General features: G+C 37.6%; 1 protein-coding gene across 2 annotated transcripts in view; it reads right to left on the reverse strand.

The window, feature by feature from the left end:
* ARHGAP31 (Rho GTPase activating protein 31) overlaps nucleotides 1-27,396 on the reverse strand; it is an 870,295-nt gene that overhangs the window by 64,216 nt on the left and 778,683 nt on the right. The window contains exons 7-8 of one of the 2 annotated variants that reach the window (XM_044073118.1): nucleotides 11,997-12,198; nucleotides 2,568-2,686 (exon numbers count right to left, since the gene is read on the reverse strand). In XM_044073118.1, the coding sequence (XP_043929053.1) occupies nucleotides 2,568-2,686; nucleotides 11,997-12,198 (321 nt within the window). The remainder of the gene's footprint in view (nucleotides 1-2,567; nucleotides 2,687-11,996; nucleotides 12,199-27,396) is intronic. The other variant, XM_044073119.1, reaches the window with a different exon arrangement.

Raw genomic sequence — 27,396 nt, forward strand, 5'->3', positions numbered from 1 at the left:
TAAAATATTGAAGCAACAGAAACCCAAATTTTTTCCTAGGGAAAGAATTTGGTTGCCAGTTTCTGTTGCTTCGGTATTTTCAACGCTATGGTGGAAAGTTATGGGTCTGGTTCAGGTAAGTATGTGATTGTGTGGACATGAGGGTAAGGGCGGGTTAGGTGAGTTAGGGTTAGGGCGCGGGTGAGGTAAGTGTGCAATTGTGTGGACATGAGGCTTAGGGTGGGTTAAGTGAGTTAAGGTTAGGGAGCGGGTGAGGTCAGTGTGCGATAGTGATGAACCTTAGGGTTAGGGTTTGGGTTAAGGTAAGTGGATAGTTAGTGGTGTGTGCATAGTTTAGTGTAGGGTTAGTTGTCAGATTTTAGGTGTATCTGTGTGGATTGCTGTTTGTCTGGTGTGCTTGTGTTGTGTGTATGTGTTTTTGAACAGTGATTTTTTTTTCCTAGGAAAAAAATCACTGTTCTGACAGTTCGAGATTGTAACCTTTCGCTTACATAGGGTCGATTAATCACTGTTCACTTTTTTAAGCATTCGGTGATCTAATATAGACCCTTTCTATCACAACCAGCCACAGTAGCCATTAGCAAAGGCATTCTCCTTTCTCAACTTCAATACGAAGTCTCAATTTTTGCTTCTAACTCCAAGAAAAAGATTGACACACTCCAGACTATCTCTAACAGTGTCTGGCAATTCATTACAAACTCACCTCTCTGTGAGCATTGCTGACTCAACATAGAAAAAGCCAAATGGATACCCATAAAAACAAAGAGATAACATACTTTTATACCAACTGTACAAACTGCTCCATCACTACAAATGTACTCACCTTGCAGCTAGACTTCAGAAAAAAACCTCATACAACCTGAGACACTACTTACAAGCCACACCACCTCTTATTACCCCTAGAACCAAATGCCACAGCACTACATATGCTTTCTCTTCTCAGGCACCTACTGTTTGGCAAGCTCACCCTATCAGCATTAAGGAATTCAACACTTATGCCAAATTCAGAATGCAACTCAAAAAGTAATTCTTCATTCAAGCCAAATGCTCAACACAGGACATATCATCTAACATATATCCTTTCCAAGTCTCTTCTCCTCTCTCAGGATTCACTGAAGATTGAACCACTTTACAAAATAATGTATATTACACTCTGCTTGATTGTACATTGCATTGTACTTGCTCACTGGAATGTATATACACATTTTCTCTATGTAAATAGTTTGAACTATTGCATTATTGCTTACATTTCTCTATTTTTTGTTTGTGAAATGTTTTGTATTTCACCTGAGCTGTATCCTGGTAAACAAAAAAAAAAAATCACATAATCAGTCAATAAATAAATTCTACCATAACTCTCACTATCTGAAAGCATGTTCAGTGGAAATGTAAGCAGGCTGACTTAGCCAAGTGAAGTCAATGAAAAACACAAACATAATAAGCAGAGTGAAACAGACAAATATAATAGATTAATATCCTGTAGTGTAAAAATACATCTGTGTGTTTGTGTGTGTGTGTGTGTGTGTGTGTGTGTGTGTGTGTGTGTGTGTGTGTGTGTGTGTGCGTGTGTGTGTGTGTAAGAAAATACAAACTAGCTGTGCTATTGAGTTACATATAAATACATCAATAAAATGTTTTATTCCTGTTGTGGGCAAAACAAAAAGACAGTGATTATTAAATAATACCACAGAATAATGCTGAAGGAAAATGACTAAATGGTAGGTTAATCATTCCTGCATACTCCCTTTTTAAAAGTGCAGCACTAACACTTTCGTCAAACAACCATGCCTGAAAAGTAATATTTGAATAGAGGGCTGGTCATCTCCTTAACACAAGCTTTGTTTTCATAGGTCACTGTAACACAAAATAAATGTGAAAATTGTATGGCAGTCCCAGCTGATCCTCTCAGAAAACAGAATTGACAATTAAATATTAACTGCAGAAGTGGATTTATTGTTGTTGTGGTGGTATCTAGAGCGCTTTGTTAAAATTATAGTGCATTTTTAAAAGGGACAGGAGTTGTAAGCAACTGCCTCTCACATCAATTAAAGCCACTGCTTTTGTCTCACACTTGCCAAGGGCAGGTGAGCTTTTGACTGTTGTACTTTTCAGACCACCTGTAGACTGAAACAGAAGTAAGAAACTAAAACCTGTAGATTGAAACAGAAGTAAGAAACTAAAACCTGTAGATTGAAACAGAAGTAAGAAACTAAAACCTGTAGATTGAAACAGAAGTAAGAAACTAAAACCTGTAGACTGAAACAGAAGTAAGAAACTAAAACCTGTAGATTGAAACAGAAGTAAGAAACTAAAACCTGTAGATTGAAACAGAAGTAAGAAACTAAAACCTGTAGACTGAAACAGAAGTAAGAAACTAAAACCTGTAGATTGAAACATAAGAAAGCAAAACCATGTATGTCTTGCATCCTTTGTAGGTTTCATGATGAGGCATATAGTGTAGTACAGATATAATAAAAACAACTAACAATACTTTGGCAGCAATAAATGCAGGCATTTCTTAACTAATAAAGATAAACAGACAAACAAATTACTGGAAAATATCTTACCAGAAAGTTTTGGTCCTCTTACAAAAACACTGCCATTTCTGCTCAGTTTAGATTTGGAGTCTGATTTTCCCAAGTTAAATATCGATTTCCATTTTTTGGACTTACTGGATAGCTTTCTTCTGATACAAATCAGCGACAAGAAAAGTAAGGCAGCGAAACAGATAATGAAAAAGACAGATGTGAACAAAGAAATTAGAATAAAAGTATATAGTAAAAGTGATATGAAAGAAAACAGAGACAAGGAGAAACAGAAAAAAGTAGTCAAAACAAATAAAAATAACTGTCGGTTATAAGTTATTGAACTGATGACATTTTCTTAAGTTTAAATGTCTGTGGAATCTTGTACTATATAAATATAAATATAAATGTACTTTTAATACTAGATTTCAGAAAATAGCACTGGTGTAGGATTCGATCTACGAACATAGCAATTGAAAATAAAGACACAGACTATACTCCATCGAATATAACCAAAACACAATTTTTTTAAAACTCATCATCATTTAGTCATAAAAGCACAGAATACAAAGCAGGTTTCAAACATGGCATTGTAAACCGACTAATTATTTTGTTGCCAGATACTTTACCTTTATCTTTCAGAATATGGTCTGAATGTTTGCTTCAAATCTCTGCGTAAATCTGATCTCTTTACTTAACACTGTACTCATCAACACAACTTTCATATTTAGGCAACTTGGAAGCTACATTTTTTACATCAATACGTTATTCTGACTATTACCATTGCTACTGTGCAACTCGACTAAACAACTAGAATTTAGCAGTTTTTATGTTTATGAACATATTTACTATAATTTCAGTGAACTAACACTTTTGCTTGCATTAGAATTTAGGAAACAGTGCAATACAATTAGAAAAGGTCTATTCTAGAGTAAGGACAGGCAATCTCTTTGAGGGCAAGTTAAAAACTACTACTTTTACTCTTGCAGAAATCCTGAGGTACAGATATTTAGAATGCTTGGATATGCACATACAACCTGCTCTATTACTCATTAATAAATATGCTCATGTCTACAGACATCCTTTTAAAAAATGTTAAAAAAAGAGCAAGGCTGTGATATCACCAATCAAGATAAGTAAAGAAAAGTGTAGGTCAAATGTTCCAAAAGGAAAACCAAATAAACAAAAAAGGAACACTCCCCTGGAAGTACTTGACAAGATCTAATGATTGCTTGCATTCCTATTATAAGAACTTCACTGGAATAAAATACATCTTTGTAAAATAAGCCTAAATATGCTAAAACGGTTGGTGTGACAGGCGGTATTAATACTTCAACCTATCAGACATTCTCTTTAAAACCAGAGCAAGAAAGACAAATTCATTCACACCAGATAAACATCAGTGTTTAAAAGGATTTGCCAGGACAGTTCCCTACAGAGTAGGGTATTTTGACAATTCCCACCCCCTGTTGTCCTGGAAGACCTTTTGCAATACAAAAAAAGTAAACTTTAAAATCCTTACAAGAACTAGAATGTTTAAATCAAGGATTATTTTCATCACCACTTTTGATGGAATGTAAATATTCACAGATTTTTTTTTTTATTTAATCTCTCATTTTTCCAATAAAAACAGGGCAAGCAGAACAAACAGCCACATAGACCACCCCAGCGGTATTGCAGGTATATCTGCCTTGTCAAGTAATAATGCCTTTCCAAGGCAGTCATAACTGCAACACTACTGGGGTAGTCTTTGTGGCCCTTTGTTCATTCCTTGCCTTTGTTCTTTTTTTTTTTTTTTTTTAAAGACAAGATCTGAGAGGTTGAAGCATTAACACTTCCTGTCAATCTAACTATTTAGCATACTTAAGCTTGTTTAACAGGGATGTCTTTTATTCTGATGGAGTTCTTATAATAGGAACAAAATAAATCATTAAATTTTGTCAAGTATTTCTTGTGGAGTGTTCCTTTCTTATATATCTGCCTTCTGCTGGTTCCCACAGTTGTGCATAGCAAAATGTGATCAAGGGTTGTTCTTTAACTGCAATGTCAGGGATTGATGACTTAATTTTGAGAATGTTGAGATTTTTTTCCCTGTATGAACTACACTTTTTAAAATACTTCTAATACTTTAGCTATAGTTGAGAAAAGTTCCACATGGATCACCTAATTTATTCACATAAAAAAATTAAGAAATAAAACTTAGTTGCAGATCCATTGTCGTACACTGTGAAAGACATACGCCAGTTAATGAGATGCATTTGTATTTGTTTTCATTTCAACCATCCTACTGCTTCCTAACTGGGAAAGTGAAGGAATACAGAGTTTGGAGCCACTGTTCATAGGTTCATTAATCAATAACCAATGCCTGGGTGTGGGTAATGCTGGATTTACCCACGGTTGGTGTGGTTTGTAAGCCCTCCTGACCAAACAAAAACAACCATGGGTAAATCCAGCATTACCCACATGCAGAAGTGGGTTATTGCTATTATACAATGACATTATTTAAGAAAAAAAATACTTACTTTTCTTAAATAATGTCCTTGTATAACGGCGACGTGCTGTCCTTCTGCCTCTGGCTATCTTCTCCTTGCCCTATGTGATGTACTGCGCATGTGTTTGGAACTTACATTCCCACACATAGCCAGTACATCAGTGCTCGGGAAAGTAAGCAATGGAGAAAAGAAGATCTCCGTTGCTCTGCTTTTTTTTTCATTTGAAAAAAACCTTAAAATTAAAGAATTTATCAAGGGAAAAAAGTAAGGGCGACCAGATCTTTTTCCGTTGTATATTTTCAATGAGCATGCTGGTTGGGCTGGCCAATCAGCATGCTCATTTTACGATGTTAATGGCCAGTCATTGTATAATAGGTGTTTACTAATAACCACAAAAGGGCATTTTAAGCCTAGCCATGCATCCCAACTCTCTGCCAAGCATTGGTACCTTTGATAAGTGTAAGCAGGGGCCTGGAAGATGAAACATTTACAGGCTAGCTGTGTCCATTAGAGACATAGGTGCCAAACCAGGGAGGAATTTTCTGTTCCCCATCCAATTGTTCATATTACATGTGAATTGGGTTAGGGAGGAACTCTGTTTCATATGGATGGGGAACCTGTTTCAGAGAAGTGGTAGTCTCTGGGATATATTTAGAACTGGTAATTCTGGTGCTGTTTGTTTTGCGGTATGCAGGAGGTTCATCAGGGTGGGGGGTCTGATAATTCCTTGTATGCCAGGCATCGATCTCCCCTCAACAGCCTGTAGGAGACAAAATACAGGGATAGGGTCTTGAGGCAATCTGCAAAGGACATGTCACTTATGCCTTGCATTCTTTTAGTGGGGAACCTCTGTGGATGTTCCAGTTGTTGGATGTGCCTGATTAGGTACATACCAAAGGGGGCTCTGTACTCAATGATAGGTCTGATGAATGCCAAATATAGTTGAACAATGACTTCCTTGGACCTAGATGCATACCTTTGTTTATAAGCTGCACAACATAGAATGATTTCTTACTTGTATACCTGTGATGGTCAAAGTCTAGATCACTGTCTATGTGTGTCCCAAAGTCCCTGACTACTGGGTCACCTTATAGGGGTGCATTGTCGATATGACAGCTACTAGGTATGGATGACTTCTCAAAGGATAATATTATGCATTTCTTGGCATTTATTTTTAGTGCATGGCTCTGACACCAGTTGTCTGTGTCAGCCCTATCTGGAGAACATTTGTGTCAGTGAGGGATTCTACAATTCGCTTCTAACTTGCAATCAACCAGATTTAGTCAACCAGAGGCCCTTGACACTGGCCTTGAATTTAGAGAAGAAATGCCAAAAAGGAATGGTCCCAGGACTAATCACTGAGGGACTCTGCTTGTGACTGACCTCTTTTTAGAGGTGGACTCCTAAATTCTAACTTCCTGTGTCCTGTCTGGTAACCATTGGGTGACATAAGGGTTAATACCTAACCTGCTGACTTTGTCAACAATGCCCGAGTGGAGTATTGTGTCAAATGCTTGCCCAGTGCAAACCATTTTGCCTTCATCCATTGCTTTGGTGACCCACTCAAAGATGCCCACCAGGATGAGTAAGCATGGCCTGCACTTGACAAAAACAAACTGGGTTGCATCTAGTGTCTGGAGGTTTTCTACATCATTATTGATCATTTACATGATGATTCTTTACATGTTTTTGCATATGAGTCTAATGAGACTTATGGATCTGTATTTTCCAGGGTCTGTGGATGGCTCAACTTTGTACAGAGGAATGACTGTTGCTATTCTCCATTCATAAGGCATGAAAGCTGTTTGGAGGCTAGATTTAAATAGCAATTCCAGATGATCTGATAAATCATGTTTCATGGCATTTAGAAGACATTCTGGGATATTGTCTGGGCCCATTGATGAAGTGTTCTTGGCCTTAGAGAGACAGCATTAAGGACTTGTTCCCTAGTTACAGCAAGGGGAGTTATATTTGATGGTATTTCCTAAAGGAAGGTTGAGAGGAAGAAAGTGGTAAAGTTGGAGCTGAGTGTTTCAGCCAGTAAGTTTTCTATATCTTCTGGCTCAATATAGGTGGCTGCTTTAACAATGAGCTCTGCACATAACATGTATTGCCTTTGAGGTTGTAAACATAGCTAATGAATGCTTTTGTGGTTATCCTTGGCCTGGGATGCAAAATGTACCTCAGATTTAGTAGGCTTTATTGGTCCTGAGTTGTTGGTTTAGTTTGATGAGCATGCTTTTATCCTTCTGGGTGCTACACCTCCTAATTTGTGTCATGATTTTTTTCCTTCTTTTATACAGCCTACTGATGCTATGTTTCCACCATAGCGGCTTGTTTTTTGAGTTAGTTCTGTACTTCTTCCTATTTGGTACAACTGCCTCTATGCAGCTATTAACATGCTTGTATAGGTGTTCTGGGAACAGCTCTGCATAGGCAACAATGTTTTCAGGGTTTATGGGGACTTGAACTTTTGCCAGGTTAGCCTTAGAGTAGTTCTTGAATATTCCAGGGATTGCTGGGGTTCCAGGTTTTAGTTTTACTTTTAAGGAGACCATTTTGTCGTATGACCTTACCAGAGAAGACATTACACTAGAGGGTGTGCAGCACACCCCCATATTAGTGAGGACCAGGTCCAGTATAAACCTCTTATTTCTGTAATAAGAATCTATTCCAGGGAGTTTGTGTTTACAAAACACAGGAATCTCTGTCCCTGTACATTGGGTGTCACATATGATTCACAGTTAATAGTGTGGTAATTAAAGTCAAGGTGAAAACAAAGAAGAAATCCATGCATGTACGGTAAGATGCATGGCCCAAAACTCCAGTAAAGGAAAGCAAAAGAATGGCCAGCATGCAACCGTCGGTGTCTTTTTTTCAAATTCTTTTATTCTAAATAACTTCCATTGTTCCAAATAACTATTATAAATCCATGCATGGAATTGATGCAAAATAGAACCAATTCAAAAACAATCAGAGCATACCGGTTTCGGCATTTCTGCCTCCATCAGTGCAATAACTAACACACCAATCACAATGGATTTAAATATACAGCTCAATGTGTTGATTGGTTGCCTTACAAATGATCATTACACCCTAGGGAAAATAACCCCCCAGCCTAATTATCCAACTTTTTTCTTTTTTCTTTCATATTGCATGCCATCCTAATTTGTTATTCCTATTTAACATAATATTATCAATAATAGCAAAATTAAATCTAGCTGCATTATGTTTGATAGTAGGTTTGTATAAAGCATTAGACATATGGACACACCTAATATTGCTGAGATACTCTGAAATCCTTAAATTAAATGGATGTGGTGTCTCCCTCCATAAATATACAGAGTCTACTTTTACCTACCAAATTTACACTTCAGCAAATCAGAAATTGCTGACTTCACCTCTACGAAACTCCATTAAACAGAAACCATGGATTACCAAACAGCTTTCACTGGAAAATGAACCACTTGGCCACCAGGGTGACCTTTGCCCTTTTCCCCAGTGTAGTGCTTTCTTGGAGTTGATATATTTAGTTAGGGGGTATGGGGGAGAAGCCCCCCACTTGGGTGGGTTTAATTTCTTTCCGTTTACTTATTTTTCCTGGTGGCAAAGTGGTTCATTTCCCAGGTAAAGCTGTTCGGTAGTCTGTGGCTTTGGTTTAATGGAGTTTCATTGAAGTGGAGTCGTCAATTTATGATTCATTTACATGTAAATTTGGTTAGTAAAAGTAGATGCACACACACACACACACACATATATATATATATATATATATTTATATATATATATATATATATATATATATATATATATATAAATCTAGCAAAGCAAGACTTCTAACTATGTGATACCTTAAACCTCTTGCATTAGAGGCCTCATGGGATATATGCAAATCACCCCTTAGAGATATTAAGTGTTTCAGCTAAATGACAATCCTGAATGTCCATGACTCTTTCTTTTACTTTCATTTTTAAGTCTATTTATTTGAAGTATATTTATTGCCCATAAATAGACTTAAAAATGAAAGTAAAAGAAAGAGTCATGGACATTCAGAATTGCTATTTAGCTGAAACACTTGATATCCCTAAAGGGTGATTTGCATATATCCCATGAGGCCTCTGATGCAAGAGTTTAAGGTATCACACAGTTAGAAGTCTAGCATTGTTAGACTTTTCTTTTTGTGTTTTTTAACCAGTTGATAATTTGTGTGACCTTTTTACTCTTTGTTTTAATATATATATATATATATATATATATATATATATATATATATATATATATACATATATATATATATATATATATATATATATATATATATATATATATATATAGATTCATTTCATAACACTGAAAGCTCAAAACACTGAAACTCAAAACACTGAAACCAAAACACTGAAACTTCAAAATCTTGAAAACTCAAAACACTGAAAACACATATCATACATATACTGAATTTAAACAACATAAATCATAGAACTTTCCACCAAGAGTAAGCAGGGGGCAAGCCCCCATGCACCCCCCCGATGTGGGGAGCTGCACCCCCCACACCCCCTGCTACTTATATATATCAACACCAAGATTGCACTTCACAACACTAAGTGCAATCTTGGAATTGATATATTTAAGTAGCAGGGGGTGTGGGGGATGCCTCCCCCACATGGTGGGTGCAGGGGGCTTGCCTCCCTTCTTGCACTTGGTGGAAAGTGCTATGATTTATTATTTAAACTCAGTGTATGTATGATATGTGATTTCAGTGTTTTGAGTTTCAGTGTTTTGGTCTTCTATATTATGAAGTTTTCTCATTTTCAGTGTTTTGAGCTTTCAGTGTTATGAAGTGAATCCATATATATATATGTGTGTGTGTGTGTGTGTGTGTGTGTGTGTGTGTGTGTGTGTGTGTGTGTGTCTGCATGTGTTTATATATCTTCACATATATCCACAGATACAGATACATAACAATGCCGAGATCACACTAACCCATAGAAAAGGAAAAAGGGAGAAACTGACAAAAACACATCACCCATCATTCCACTCTTCATGATGGTACCAATCTTCCTGGTTCAATATGCCAAGCATCAACCAGCTGGTTATTTACAAACAGTATGGCTCCCTGTTACAAAATATGTGCAAATGGCACAAACTAATCCTTATAACAGTCACATTGATTAGATTCTAAATCTTAAAAGTTATTTTATAAGTCAGAATAAAATCAGTAAATATTAAATTATGTTATGTTTTGTAAAAAAAATACATCTCAGTAACCACACAAGCTGCATACATACTGCCAGCAGCATTTTATTCAAACAGCTGTAAGATTTCATGCAACGCTAAGTAGTACTGTCTGTGTTACTTGGTTGGTGAGATATTTGCACAGATATAAAAATTATGGCAAAATTCTTGAATAAGTAATGTCCCTTTAGCTGCACTAGACATAGCAGAGCTGTAGCTTGGTCATCTTGCACCCTGGCAAGTTGTCAGACTAGCACCTACCTGAACCTGAAGTTTTTCATTATCTACTCTAAAGGCTGGTAAGTGCTGAAGATTTCACACCTGTTGACTTTTACAAATATTCTTATATCCATTATAGTATAATATGTTATATACAGTGACAAAGAAAAGCAGAACATGCTAGCGAGTTTGAAGGGGACATAGCTGTAGGTGCTTAGTGAAAAAATTTTATGTGGGATTCTTGAAACTGTTGTTTTCTTTGAAAAAAAAAACCTTGATAAGCTGCTTTCTATAGTATGGGTTTGATTCCCACAGCCTTCATTTACCTGCTTTGTGACTCTGAGCAAGTCAACCAGACAGTGATCTTGGGCAATTGGGAAACTGGGCTAGAAGGCTAGTAAATAGCTTTGAGCTTATGAACCTACAACATCCAAATGGAAGAAGGAAGGGACAGATGTACTTTATCTTTTTTATCACTAGGTTAATGTTTTTAGAGCAAGTATCCATTATGACATGATGTGAATCAAATTTCTGCATAATTTGTCTCTATTCAATACCAGACTTTGACACAGTAACATTTAACATCTTATATACATATATTGGAAATCTAATATCTTATAATAACCTTACAACACAAAAATGCTTGCATTACTTTTCATAAAGATGTGGCTTGGTACCATATATGGTACATTCAGGAGTAAACTGATCATGCCTTGCTCAGCAAGTAACACCTTTTGTTACTATTTAAAAATCAGTTGAAAAGGGATTATCGGCGGTATGTCTAATAGTCACCAATAGGATCAAATTTTAAGCATCAAGAAGTTAATTATGTTATGGAGCACTTTATGTTCCCATATAATCTTCTGTAGGGTCACACAAAGCAATCAGTAGGAGCATTTAAACACTGTGTGGCAAGCTTTACAGCAGAATATTCCCTTGTATATTTTATGATTCTGTTTCTTAAAAGACCCACAGATTACTGGGGTTAACTGAAAAAAAATGTTTTTTTTTTTTGAATTGTCACTGAATTCTATAAACAGCCTTGAGAATTTGGTGATTTACTTTGTTTCTGAGCAGTTGATTCTGCATGCAGGCAGTACATTTGAAATTTTGGGTTTGTTATAATGGTTAAGGTGTTTACCACATAGACAAAAGGTACAGGCTTTGATTCTCACCTTTGAAATGGAAATTGGCAAGGCTTAAAAAGGCCTGCAAGGGCACCTAGCTTAGTACTTACAATGAACCTAAGAGTAAAGCCGCATGTTTTTCACAAGTTTAGTGAATTTGTATTTTTGTTCCTGAAGAATAATAAAGCTGCCAATGTATAAATGACCCATTCAGACTCGTGCATCATAGTGTACAGTTATGTTTCAAGTATGACCTAGATTTCCTCTAAGTCATCAATTTGCAGTAGATGTGCAAAATGATACTGTATTCCCAGAGCAATATCATAGTGCTTGGACCCCTGAGCTGAATCTGGTAATACAATATGTTGGTTAGCATGAAGACGAGATAAAACGTTACTCACTTGCTATCAGGTAGCTCGATGACAGTGTGGTAGAGCATGGAGTCCGATGGCAGTGCATCTGGCAAGCTGTTCTCTCGCCTCTCCATTCGAGCTGGGTGGCTAGCGCTAAGCGAACGAGCTTGAGCTTCCTCCAGACTCATTAGTTTCATTGGTGGGGGGGCACTCACAGCAAGAGAAATGCTTTTCATAAGAGCTTTGCAATCTGAAGAAGAAAAAAAAATTATGGGTTAACATTACATATGCAACTGACGTGTTTAGGGTATAATTTACAGTAATTCATGAAATGAACCATATGATTTCATCTAGTATCTTATAATCAAGGAGTTTTCAAGACCAAATAGCATCAAATAGCATCAAACTCAGCTTCCTTTAGATCTGACACAGTTTGTTTTATTTTGTCACCATTGAAAATGAGAATGAAGAAAACTGAAAGCAAATTTATTGTCAATCATGTTCCTAAAGTAGGTAAACTCTCTATCAAAAATATATGCTGCATAATTCACTGATAATAAATAATAGAATATACTGATATAATAATTGAAAGCATTTTTTGTGAAGAGGGATATACTTTTGCACTGTTTAAAGTTTAGGTACAACTGAAACTAGGACTCTGTCCACTTGCAGGGAAAGTTCTTAATTCATAGTTCCCTTTTCTTTGACCACATACAACTAACATGTACCTCTGTTGAAATATTATGAACCCATTTTGGCCAGAATGACCATCTTAAACTCCAGAATTCTTACCATTGAACATTCCTACAGATTCCATACAAGCAACTCACGAATACCATACATATACCAACTCCATATACTGCTAACTGAAGATGACTCACTCATACATACACTCAGTGGCAGCTGGTGACTTCAGAGTAAGGGGGGAGGGCTTCAGGTACCCAATGGATGATTGGGGTAACTGGAAAAGATGGTGCTCTACTGCAGCAGGCCAATGTGTGCCTAACTGCAACCAAGCTACAGCTGGGGTCTGTCACCTTCATTCACAGACTGCCTCAATGCAAACTAATTATAGAATTGTTACATCTCATATGTCAGATTGTGATCAAATAAAAGTAAAAAATATGTTATAGGTACCTCAGAGGAGACCTGTGCCTCGCCTTCTGTGCAATCAGACATCCATCCCTTCAGAAATCAAACAGTCCCACAAATACCAAAACAGGGGATCTAAAACTGCTTCAGCAGATTAATAAAAGAAAGTTGGAGAAAGTTGGAGAGACATAGTACAAATAATCTCTCTCACTTCTGGAATAGATTCCCCATACTAATAAAGCAGTGTGTTACATTGCCTTCCTTCAGATTGGACCTGGCTAGTTGGATTGACATTCATAAATTTATCTCATGCTTAACTGGCACAGACTAAAGTAATAACTAGCTAAATGAATTAGTCACAGGACTTAGTAGCCCTGAACTTCCTATGATTCCTATAAAAATAATAATAATCACTGCAATGTATTCAAACTTGTTTCACTCAAACTCATAAGAGTCCAGCCAAGTCAGATCAGTAATTGTTTACATGAGATCAAACAAAAGTTGCAGTCAGTCACTTTCATATTCAGATTGCCTCAATACCCAGTTCATTGACAGTATATACCTCCATTATCCAAATGTGATGAAATAAACAAAATAAATAAATAAATAATAATAATAATAATAATAATAATAATAATAATAATAATAATAATAATCTAGTTCAGCTTCCATTACTCAAAATTACAATAGCCTTGCCAGGCAGAGCCAGCTTTTGTTAAAATGGAGCCATAAGCAAAATACTGCCAGACAACCCCCTTTTACTGACTAGATCGTCACTGAAGACCCCACCATATCCACTGACTCTGTGGTGCCCTCCTCACTGCCCATCAGTTATGCTGCCATCCTCAGCTGGTTCCCATTGCACATTTCTGTGTCTTCTTCCCACACCATTTTCCCCCATTTTGGTTAACCAACAATATTAAGATGGCTTCTTTTTATTACACTTTGGCTTACAGATCAAGGTTTTCCTCCAGCCTTTCAAAACATGCTAATTGACAAAGACTGCACTGTAATTCTGAACAAAATAGTGGCCATAGAACTGGGGACTGCTATCCCTTCAGTAGCTATGGAGTTATAGATATTTTGAGGTGCATTCTCAAAATTTCTTCCGACTGTTTATTCCAGTGATGGCCTGGCGAAAAATAATGACTAAAGAAATTCAATCTTATTTTCCTTCAAGGAAAAGATAAATTGTTTACAAGACTTAATGTTCAAAGCTGACAAAACAGTACTTTCCAATAAGCTGAAAACACAGAAGCTTGTGGAAGCATAAATCATATCTGGGAATGATACTTGTTCCCTCCCCCTCCCCATAAAGATAGTCACCTTTTGTGTACCGCTCTAGCAGTAGATTGGGATTAAACTGGGATGAAAATGGAAGGACAAAGACTTCAGTGATATATTTGAAGTTGTTGCTGTCATACATGTACACAGCATGCCTCATCACCTCTACTCACAAAAGGCAAGATACCTTATAAGTACCCCACCAAGGTCATACTTGGGTGAAGTGAAATAATAAAATGGACACGGCACGTTGCCAAAGTGGTTAGAAAAACATTTTATATAGCCCACCTAATCATGAAGGGATTCACATCTAGATCAGGGGAGGTCATCGTGCCTCTTTACTCATCCCTCATCAGGCCCATAATTGAGTACAATGCCCCTTTTGGGATGTACCTTACCAGACACCTGCAGCAACTGGAAAGACCCCAAAAGTACCTCACCAAGAGGATCAAAGGGCTCAAACAGATGCCATATGCTGCCCGGTTAAAGAAACTCCAGCTCTACTCAGTGGCATACCGCCTGTTCAGAGCGATCTGTGCCTGACGATAAAGCCATGTCCAACCCGAATTAATGGATATGCTGCACCTCAGAAAATCCAAATCCCATTGAGCTACGCACTGGAGAGACTTGAACCTCAGCACTGAAATAAATAGGACATGCTGGAGGGACAGATTCATAACCCAGAGGCTCCCTTCACTCTGGAATAAAATCCCAGTCCAGGTTAGGCAGAGTCCCTCATTGACTCTCTTCAAGAGGAATCTTGATGAGTGGATGGGAGATCGTAGGTTTAGTATCACTTCTGTGTCACTGTTAGACAGAGGCACAGTATACTAACATCGAAAAAGGGCATAGCAAAATAAATTTAAAATGGGTGGCGAAAGCCAAACACATTCTGGCTAGGCTTATAAATGCCCTAGGGCAGATAGCCTAGTATGAACCTATGAACCTATGAACATATTTAAGTTTGTTACTGTAAGATGTATATATACAATACCTGTCCACCAAAAGATAGCTACCAGTATACATAGTTAGTGTTTGATTGTGAGGAAAGTAGAAAAAATAATGATAGCACAACACTGAGACTGCCCTGACAAGCCAGGTCTACACACAAACACACACACGCATACACGCACACACACGCAACGCACGCACACACACACATGCACACACGCAACGCACGCACACACACACACACACACACACACACACACACACACACACACACACACACACACACACACACACACACACACACACACACACACACACACACACACACACACACACACACACACACACACACACACAATGTAGAGTTGCTAGTCCACCTACTGCATCTCTTTGATATGTAGGTGGAAATCAGAGTGCCCAGGGAAAATGCATGTGAACATAGGGAGGGCACGCAGAGTCTGCATAGAAAGCACCCTGACCAATAAACAAACATTCCTGTTAAATGACAATGTTTCTCACTGCACCATTGTACTGCCCTACAGTTAGTTACAGAGAAATTGCAAGAATGCCAGTTCACCTATGGCAGGCCTTTGGATGTTACAAGAAACTATTGCACCCACATGAAACCCATGCAGAGACAGGTTTGACATGCATACTCCACACAAAAGGAATCATGAACAAGAACTCGACCTGAGAGCAAAGTGGTGTGAAACGGCAAAGCTGTGAGACGGATGCCTGTGCCAAGGATCAGTTGCTTTCATATGCATTCTACTCATACTGTCAAATATATCTATGGCTGCAACTCAGCATTCCAACATTATGCACTATTACTGCTCACCAAAGTAATGTACTACAATTTTGCAGGAAATGCTGGTGTTCACAAGGCAAGATGACAACAGCTCCAACTGGCAGGAAAAATATGAGGTAAATGAATAATACTAATGCAAGACAGAAAGGGAAAACAATGTGTTACATCTTGCAAACAGAATGTATCTTTGCCATGATCATAATTTTCAGTTTTTCTCTGGTTTTGCCCTCTTTTTACAACAATTTTTGTCAAGATTATGTAAACCATAGGAAGAGTAATCGTATCTTTGCAAGAAACTATGCTGTAAAAGAATACTCTGAAAACTAGATCAGACACAGCTTCATCTCACTGAATAAAATATGTTAATTACTATGCATGAAGAAACATACACTAGCTGTTTTAAAACCTGTTTATGCTTCTTTCCACAAAGAATGCTTTTTTTGGAGAGAGAGAGAGTTCCATTGGATAACCACAGACAGAAAACAAAACCCTACATGTCTAACTTTTGGCCAGTTAGTATTCAGATAGCCTCAACTAAAACTGTAATAGATGACAATCTTAAATTTGATCAACACATTCTTCAAGGAAGACCCACCAGAAACTTGGCTACTATACAGGGCAAGACAGTACCTTACAGACCCAGCAAAAAAAGACTAGCCCCCATCTTACTTGCTTCCAACCCTCTTACATGCCTCATCTATCCTGACAAACCTAAGTAAGCTCTACACTAAAATCCAAACTAGCCTTTTGTTAAAATAAAGTACCTAAATTTGCTACCAGCACTACACATACAGTTCACCACTGTCGAACTTTAAAGCAGCTAAACTGGCTAGAGATTAACAACTACATAACATAATGTCAGCTAGTTATGGCAAACAGACTGATACATTATTCTGAAATATGCCCTGCATTAAAAAATATGTATTATTACCGTACACCCCCACAAGGGACTTCTTTTCTGATGATAAATTTCTGCTAAGCACTACTAAGGCAATAATTCATCAGAGGACTCACTATACTGTTACATCTTGAAAATCTGGAACACCAGCCTTACAGTGATAAAATGACTAACAAACCCCTAAGCTATAAAATCCAGTTCAAGTGATACCTTACCCAGTCCCAGTCATGCAAAACACATCCTTCTTATCGCTTAACTTTTTCCATGCTCTACTTGAATCATTGCACCATTAGCAACTTTTCTTCCTGCATTTGATTCAATACACCTCTTCTCCCCATCCTTTAACAACACTACAGATCTTTCTTTTTGTCTAATCCCCCCCCATCCACTGCTCTACCCCTCCCCTGCATCCCCCATACACCTAAGTTATAAACCTTCTAGATACATCAGTCTGGAGTAGGTAGCCTGTATAGAAGTAATCCTATACTTCGCTGCCTCAGTCATACGCTATTACCACCAACCTCCAATACAATTTTATTATATCTCTTGAATTCTTTTCAAACCAACACAATAGTAAAATCTCCCATCCTACATAATTTTATACTTACTACATAACTTATCTTGAACTCCTTGCAAACGTTTCTTTACTGAAATGTAACAGCACTAAACTTCTTTACAATGTTTTCCCCTCTACAGTACCAATTCATTTACTTTCTGAAAGATTTTAAAGCTACAAGAACCATATAGACTTGCAATTGTTGATGTAAATACTTTCCATTATATACCTGTCATGTAATTATGTTTGCTTTTTATGAGAAATGTAACTGTTTTTCTGAGAACTGCCCGAAATTCACTTGTTAATATAAATGTACTATGATGGAGCTTTTATCCCCTGGCCTCTACTGAAAATGAACTCCGCTGAATCAGACTTTGCCTGTCAACAAAGACGAATAAATAAATAAGTATTCTGTAATGTTACTTGGTTGGTGAGATATTTGCACAGATATAAAAATTATGGCAAAATTCTTGAATAAGTAATGTCCCTTTAGCTGCACTAGACATAGCAGAGCTGTAGCTTGGTCATCTTGCACCCTGGCAAGCTTGACTTCAGACTTCATAAGCACCTACCTGACAGGTTTGCCATTGAATCAGTTCTTCTTAGAATGCTTCCAGTGCACTTAGCAGTTCTCAGAAAAGCTTATCAGACATTCACCTGGCAGGAACCTATTTCCAATAGTTTTATTGTTCAAAATGTATTTATTAATTTATTTTTGCTAAAAGCTTTTAGGGGACAGTTATTGAAAGCTTTTTGTGATGGCAATATCACATTTACTCCCACATTGAAAGCAGAGGATGGATAACCCGTCAGTCTCAGAGCAGTTCCTTTTTTGGGTGGGGTAGGGGTGATGTAAGCTACCATACATGATGACTGCATAGGCTTGCATCTCCAATCCCATTTGCAAGTGCTATTTATAGAATATTGTCAGTACAACTTGAGAAATCAATTCAGAAATGATACCAAGATCAAGTAAGTGGTGGAGCATTACTGGTATGAAAGAAATGGTTGGTCATATACTGGCCCACATTGGTGACCTAACAACTGAGGTGGCTGCACTCCAGCTAGAGGTAGGAGGACCTAAAGAGTGCAATATTGAAAGAAGCAGGCAATGCAGCAAATGTGGTGTACTGCTGTAAGGCTGGAGAAGAGAGGAAAATAGCAAGGGGTGGAGGAACTAGGGCTGTACTCTTGTACTGATGCATTAATGGAGAAATTTGTGGAGAACTGGCTCAAACAGTTGACTACTGGCATTGATTGGTTGTATAAATAAGCTGATAAGGCTTGTATGAATCTGTCAGCCTACTAATGAAGATTATCCAAGGCACCTAGCAGAGGCATAACTGTGCGGGGGTCTTCCTTAGGCACAAGATGTCAGAGGGCATGATCAGCAAATAGCGAGTCTACAGGAGTACAGTTTAGTATTCATAAGTGAATGCTGATACTGGATTTATGGCCTGGCTGATGTCTAAGGCAAGTTTCGGGTAATAACCTTTTTTTTTGCTCTTTCTCAAAACCTAGTTAGACTTGATGGGATATCAGTTTGGAGGTCTGCATAGTGTGGCATAAGAGCTGGCAATGGTTTGGCACCAAGAACTACAATAAGAAAGATTGCCTAGTGAGGACTGTTGTACTCTGAAGGAGTTTATACAGGTTCATAGGTAAGAACTAGGCTAGCAGCCCTCTGGGGCCATTCTAAACCTAGCCAATGTCTCTTCCAAGGTGAGAATTGAACCCTGTAGTTTATGTTTATGAGATAAACACTTTAACCACTATGCTAACACCCCCCACATCACAGGTAAGTACTAAGCTAGCTTCCTGTATGGGTATTTTAAGCCTATCCAGTTTCCCTCAAAGGTGAAAATCAAACCCTGTACCTTGTGTCTGTGAGGTAAACATCTTAACCATTGTGTTAACCCCCTATGGGTGGCCAGCATGGACACTCTACATGAAAGATGAAAAGTTAAAATAGTTTTTTTTGTTTTTTCACCCCAGATTTATCAGCAGAAGAAACAGCTCATGCTGATGGCATTTCAGGAGCTTCCATTCACGCTTCTGTCCAGCCATGCTTATAATTATATAACACGCGGGGTAAATCTTATGTGCATAAAATATGGAAGAAGCTGTACAATGGTAGCAGTAAGGAAAGGTCACTGCCTCAGCAAATGCTGCTGTAGGTGTTACTATTACAAGGCAACGAGGATGACAGCAAGGGAGCAGTGGAGGGTGCCAGGGGTGGGGGATGAATGAAGTGTGGGCAACCATATGAATTCCAGGATCATACATTGTCCAAAAGGGGGTCAAGAGAGTTGGTTAGAAATTAAAGAATAAGCTAATGGACTTCAGGGAAGGGGCCTTGTATTGTGGGGATAGTGGACCTAGCTGATATTTCATCATGGAGAGTCTGTTGTAACAGCACTGGTCTCCTAGAATTGGACACTGTCTGAGGGATAGATCAGAGACAGAGGGTACATTAAAATATTTATTCATCATAAATGATGCATCTTCTTTATAGTATGCATTCACTACAGTTGAAAAGAGCTGATTTTAATAGGACATATACATGATGTGTGTGTCTCTGTTACTGATAGGTGACCAGTACAAATTCTCGTTTTATATCTTATTCGTAGATGTTTGCATTTCTCAGGTTGAATCAGTACAGTACAGAATAGAGTGACTAATGAAGGAAATGTAAGAAAAGCTATTAAACACGATGGATTGTTTTCTCATTTTTCATTTTCTTTCATTTTTTGCTAGTGCTTTGATAATATGATATGGTGGTAGGAATATACATGCTTAGGACTTTAATGTTTTTGGAGATAATGTGAAAATAACTTATAATGTTGTTGTAGATGACTATGTTATTTTCTGTAAACCAGGTATAGTCTGAATAGGGATTAATTGTTGATAGGTTCATACGTTCATAGGTAAGTACTAAGCTAGCTGCTTTTGCGGACCATTTTAAGCTAGCCACTTTCCTTTTTTGTGCTTGAATTAACCCATTTCATTCAGTTACAGATTGGCCTTATTCACCCCATGGTCAAGAATTATATATTACCCCTAATGAGAATAACCCAGATCATACCATAGATAATTTAAGGGGATCTATGCATGGGATAATGCATTTAGTATCTGCCTATGTCCACTAGTATTACATGGGGAGTCCTGGGGTAAATTTTCTATTTCCCATTCATAGATCCAAGTTGTGTTTGAATATGGACAAGGATAAACTTTATTTTATGTGGATAGGGAGTCTGCTCCAGAGGAGTGGTATCCTCTATGAGATTGTATGGCACATGGTTTGCAAATGAAGTAATGAAGAGGTTGGAAAGTTTAAGAATAGGGCTAATATATCAAAGGGATATGAACAGTTGGTATGAAGATATGGCCAAGGATGAAAAGACTATGCATTATGGTCATGGCCAGGATAGGGGAGTCCACAACAGCTGCTATTCCCATAAAGGCAGACAGAAGTGACATGCAGTATACCTGTCAGGAATGGTGTAGGATTGATGGGTTTTGAGGATGTACCTCTAGTGAAGCAGAGAATGTTGGGGGGGGGTGAATAATGACAGGAAATGTAAGTTGAGTAAGCAATCACATTAAAAGAGAATGGATACTTGCAAAACTAGTTATGGAGGAAAAACGAAACTGTGTTCATAAGTTAAAAGTAAAATGGACTGAAGTAAAAGAAATTTGACAAAATGGCTTCCTCACAGTTAGGGATAAGTTGTGCAAAGGGAGGGTGAAAACAAGCAGCAGATATTCTAGTACATGTAAAGACAGATGGGAAAAGATTAAAGTAATGGGAGGGTGTTTTAGGTATATGAGCAGTGGGTAAATGTGTTAAGGATGGACAAGGAATAATTGTGAGTTCCTTTTACAGTCTAGCTGTACACAGACTACAGGATTTGCAGGGCTGGATTTATCCAGTATACAAGTTAAAGGAAGAAAGCGATAAGCTGATAATGCAAAGAGATTTCAATGTAGATTTGAGCCCAGTTAAGGACAGATGATTTTAAACAGTGGAATTCCATAAATACAATCAGAAGGAATTGAAAGAAGGAATGGAAAGGCTGCACCTGCTTAATGTCTGGCAATAAGTGAAGGCTGGAAAGAGAGACTATTATGTTCTCAAGATGTGAAAGAAAACAGACTAGCAGATTAGGTACGGTTTTGGTGTATAAGGAGAGAATGGGGGAAGTGGTGGATACCTGTTGTAGTGAACGTAGCATTTCTGATTACGAACCACTAAGGATGAAGTAGATAAGAGACATTAATTGTGCAAAGGGCCGAGATGGCTCATTAATGTAATGGAGAATATAGTAATTGGCTAGAGAAGATGGTGTGTTAAGTGTTACAGGATATCAACTGAAATACGCAAGGGATAGGTAGGTAAGAATTTGTTAAGACAAGGCTGCATGAAGGTAGAGGTTTATGTAGCTGAGAGGGAAACAGAAAAGAAAGAAAAGTGCTGATAAAGGATGTAGAGGTGAAAATCAGGTAGTGTAATTTCAAGTGGTGGAGGAGGTTGAATGGCAGTAGACAGTAGCTTAGGAGATGCAAGAATTCAAGTGGAATGTGATAAATTACTGAGGAAATGAAAACCAAGGCAAGGCAGGACTAGCAACATGAGGGGATGGGTGGAGTGTGCAATGGGAAAACTGAGATCAAATTATTTTTATGGACTGTAAAGGACCAGAGGAAGAAAGAAGGGATATATAGGGCTATAGACAAGGGAGATTTGGTAAGAACAAACAAAAGGATGAGAGAGGTGCTTAAAGTTTATTATGCAGATTTGTACAAACAGGAAGAATGAAAGAGGAGTATCTTTGGAACATGGCAAGGGAGATTTATGGAAGGAAATGTGTAGGAGGAAGTTAATAGGATTATTCAAAAGGGAAAGTGGTAGAATCAATGCAACATTAAAATGCTGAGGAGGCAGATGGAATGGATGGATTGCCTCTGGACTTCTATAAGATGGTGAAAGTGCAGGTAACTAAATTCTCATAAATGTATATAATGTATACAGTTGATAGATGAAGTTATAACTGTGATGCTTTATAAACAAAAATGATGAGTACTCCAGGAAGTTCAGGCCAATATCCCTATATAGCACAAGCACAAAACTCTTTTTGAGGATCCTCACTGTTAAGTTGGAAATTATATTACCACTTTTGAGCACCGGGGAACAGCAGGCAGATTTTGTTGAATACAAGGAAAAACAGCTAGGACCAGCTCTAAGGTAAACTGTCATGCCATACACAGTTAACACACTGAGGAAGGGCGTTGGCCTAGAAGGTTTGTGTATTCTAAATAAACAAGTTTTCTACTTACTATTACCTGCCTAGCATTTCTGATCACTGGACTTTACCTTGCTTTTTGTGAAGATTATTTGAATGTCATCTACAGACCACCAGTGGGTTTTAGTCAGTTTTAAAGACTGCACAAATAAAAAATGGAAAACATAAGGTGGGTATAGCATTTATGGAAATCCAGAAGGCCTTTGATTGTGCTTTATGGGTGTATTTAATTAGTGTTGTCAAAATGTTCAAAGGTGAAGGGAGGTGGCTGAATGGGGTGTTTGTTATTACATACTATACAGACAACCTTGGATTGGTCAATAACGAGTTTTCAGATTAGGTCGTTTTAGGAAAAAGGATGAGACAGAGATACCCTCTCTTGCTGCCCTTTATTTTATTATTTATTGAATGCCTTGCTGTAAGGGTGATCAGAGAAAAAACAGAAGAAGGGCTAAAGAAGTAAAAGGTAGATTGTACTTTTTTTGCTGACAACTGTGTGCTCATGTTAGAAAATGTATGGCAGACACTGACAAGGATCTCAGACCTACTCCTTAGGTTTGGGGAGAATCTGGAACTAATTGTTCATCCTTGAAAATTTGTGGTTTTAAAGTTAGAGAAAATTGGAGAGGTACAGGTAGTATTGACCTGGGCCAAAAGGGGGATGTTTAAATATTTAGCTCTTCAAATTTATTATGTTAGAGGAGAGAATAAATAAGAATTGGGCAAGTTAAGAAATGGTTGATGTATGGGTAGGAAAAGTTAATACTCTGTAGGGGAGGATAGACTTAATATGAAGCTTAGTAATGCACATATTATTTACTGGGGCAAGCTTATCCATATTCGGTTGCAGAACAGAACAGCATTAGAGAGTCAGACCATTTGTGAGAAGTTCACATGGTAAGGAGGAAGAGGTACGTTCATGAAGTTGAAGTTAAGGGATACTATTGGGGGAGTTGGAGGACACCAGACTTTAGGACATATTTTGTTGCTGTAAACTTGAAGCAGTTCTTAAGAGGAATAAACAACGGTGAGATATATGGGTCCAAAGGGAGGAGGAAAGGAAAGTATGATATGGTGGGATATTTAACAATGTGGAAAGTGATGCAGATATAATGGTGATAAAATACTTGGGCAGCAGAGTGCAGATAGTAAAATGTGAGACCAAAAGACTGCAATAATTTGAGGAATATGTCAGAGAAGCTGAAGACAATGTAAACTGGCTAGGATGAGAAGGAATGAGCAGAATGAGGAAGGTAAGAGCAGGAGGAAGTGAGACTAGATGAATTTTGATATGCTGCAGGAAAACTACTGGGTTGAATGGCGATTGTCTTATAGAAGACTGGTTGCTAAGGTTCGAAACCTATGAAGGAAAGGAAGGGGGCAGATAGGTAAGAGATGAAAACAATGTGTGACAGAAGTAAGACAGAAGTTAGAGAGTCTTCAAAAGAGTAGACTTGGATTTATTTCCAATCAGTTAGGAAGATGAATGGCAAGACACACTTTGGATACGTTAAAGAAGCAATCGATAAAGGTAGACAGCATAGAGATGGATGACAGGATTTGGAATGGTGTCTGGGTAACAGCCAGGAGGCGTATTGACATTTGATCCATAGATGGTATAAACCCACCCCCTTGAAAATTTACTGGGAGTTATGGGGTCAGTTACCAAACTGCTGAAGACATGATGAAAATGTCACTGATCAATTGTATGTACAGTAGAAATGCTGGGAACTGAGGGCTGTGTGGGTGCAAACTAGTGAAGTTTGAAGGGAGATATTTGAGAAGCAGAGTAAAATGCTTGAAGCAAGCTGGGACATTTGTATGCCAAGTAAAGGGCAAGAGGGATTTGGCTAGAAATGGGAGGAAAGAGTGGAATTACAGGTGGCAACACTGGAAATTAAGAGAACTATTAGTTAAGGTCCAGACATCAGCTGGACTGGGGGAGTCTACAGATGATACTGTTCATAACTGAATGAGGAAAATGTGGTAAAAGAACCAAAAGTGCTTGAAGAATAAATGTAGCAGGTTACAGGAAAGATGAGGATTTAAAAAGGGCTTAGACTGAGGAGAAGGAGTAGGAAGAAGTGAAGTCTGTGCAGTGACCACTTAGACAAAGCATTGGAAGGGCAGACTATGGCCAAGATGTGTTGGTTTATAATGAGCAAGGAATTTGATTAGTTAATTGGGGGTGGCAGGAAAGAATGAGAAAATGCAGGATGAAGCCTTCTGCAAGCTGTATATCCTTTTGAGTTTTGGAAGGTACAGTGGAAAATCTACAAAGCTACAGAGATGTGCCATATAGGTGAAAATGAAGTGTTGCAGGTGGGTGTTTGTTTTGTAGAGAAAAGTGGTAGTTGGACAGGGAAATTGTTTTGTTGCTCATGAGAATGGATATGCATTTTTATATCAATATACTTATGTACTAATCATGAAAAAAAGGTTAACCATCCATCCATCCACAACCCCTTTTTTCTCATTTTTGCACATGGGGTCAGTGTGTCACTTCAACAGTGACAATCATCTAGAGCCAGCTTTACACCGCTGGGTGGCTAACCAATAACATTTTATTATAAAGGGAGAGAAATCATAAGATGCATTTTTTCTTTCCTTGTAGTCCAAATTAAAGACAAATGCATGCTTTAATACAATGACTACACAGTGAAATATGAAAATCAGTATGTTCAAAAGTAGCATAATGTTATGATCTGGCCTCATTGATATTCACTTTATAGTAAATTTGCATGGACAAAAAAATGATGCACTCCTGTAACATACATAACCTTGATATATACAATTCTCCTAGTCAGTCTCTTGGAGGAGTTTGTGGAAGTCTGTCAATATTAAAAGAGCCCAGAAACATGGACTGGTTCAAACACAAATTCATATCCAATGGCATGTGTCAAGAAAATATGGTTACTATCAAAAGAGGACAATGCATTGTCAAAGTGTTTCTGTTATTTATAAATAAATAATAAATAAATAATAATAAATAAAAATAAATATATAAAATAAAATTTATAAATGTGATTATGAGCCTTTAATCTTTGTAACCATAGAACCAAGCATGTGGTGATGAGGTGAGTGCTTGGTCTGGCCTAACAGTATGGGCAGTTCCACATCAAGGCTTTGTATCCTGGCTTGTCTCTTGGCAGCTGTACATGATTTAATTTTGTCTTTTTGTTGACTTCTTTGCTGCCTCACCTGTTTTGGGTCTGAACTGTTACACTGAAGTCATCTTGCTATAACAGATGTAATTGAAAACAAGAGTTTGTGGGGAAATTCCTAGAAGGGCTGGATCACAATTCTGCATCATCTCAGCATGCCCTAATTATGTTGTTTCCATGAAGTGTCTTTAATATTTGCAATTCTATTTGTCTATAATGGCCAAAAGACATTCTGAAAGACCATTAGCTTGTGATCATATAGAAGTTCTGCTTGTGGCTAAGTTACTGCAGAATTGCTTGAAATGGATGTTATCAAAAGATGGTCCATTGTATGATTTGGTGAACTTTTAAAATGGTAACTACTGAGAACATTGTCCAATACTTAGTATAGTAGTTTAGGCTGAGGAAGAAGGCATTCAGTCTTCTAGAGAGTATCTAAAATATTCATCAGTCAAAAGTAGAATGCAGTTTTGTTTACTGTACAACATAAAACAGTTTAATATATGAATAAGAATAAGATGCTTCAGGCATTCTGATGTCTAACCTAAAGCATTCATGTTTCTGTGCTGGTCTGACACCCTAAACACTTGTTCAGCATACTTTCTAACATGCTGTCAAATTAGAAACACATTTTCCTTTAAATATGGTTGAGTTTTTTTAATACCTAGAAGATATTTTTGAAAATTCTCTTTGGGTCTGCTTTGTAAAGAAGCAAGAATAAGCCTTGTACCTTTATGAACATAAGTTGGTCATTTCATCTTTTTGTTAATCATACCATTCACATTTGTGGCATCTGGATCAGTGTTAGTCCTTATGCACTAGGCTTTACTTACAAAAAATGCTTCAGTGCTTGTAATATGGAATTGTCTTTAGTTTCCTTGAGTAGCTTTGGCAATGCTAGAACTCTTTCACTAGACTACTAGTAATAGTATTGCTTCCTTAGAATTGTTAGCATATGCCCTTGTGATCACAGATTATGATCTGTATCTTATCTATAACTAGTTATATACTTTTCCATCCATTGTTGAGTGGTGCACCTGCATCTATAAGCTTGTTTAGTTTTACGTATTTATTTATTTATTTGTTTGTTTATTTTATTTTTGAGGTGGACTTCTACTTCTGGTTTATTGCTATTCACAGCAGTGGGTATAATGTATGTTTCTACTGTCTGTTTCTGAGTTTTTATTTTAAAAGTCTGTTTTGACTCATATCCAATTGTTGATTGGTTTACTTGGGAAGTGCCTTTTTGGAGTTTTGCCTGAATAATCTTTGGCTTGTCCTATAGTGTTTTTATTTTGTGATGATGATCTACAAATTTTTGTGAAATGATTTGTCCTTTTGCAGTTTATATAGTTTACTCTTTGCAATACTCTTATATCTTAGGTACTTTGG

This window comes from Protopterus annectens, chromosome 5.part1 (genome assembly GCF_019279795.1).
Source record: "Protopterus annectens isolate FY-2018-M chromosome 5.part1, PAN1.0, whole genome shotgun sequence".
Taxonomy (NCBI): domain Eukaryota; kingdom Metazoa; phylum Chordata; order Ceratodontiformes; family Protopteridae; genus Protopterus; species Protopterus annectens.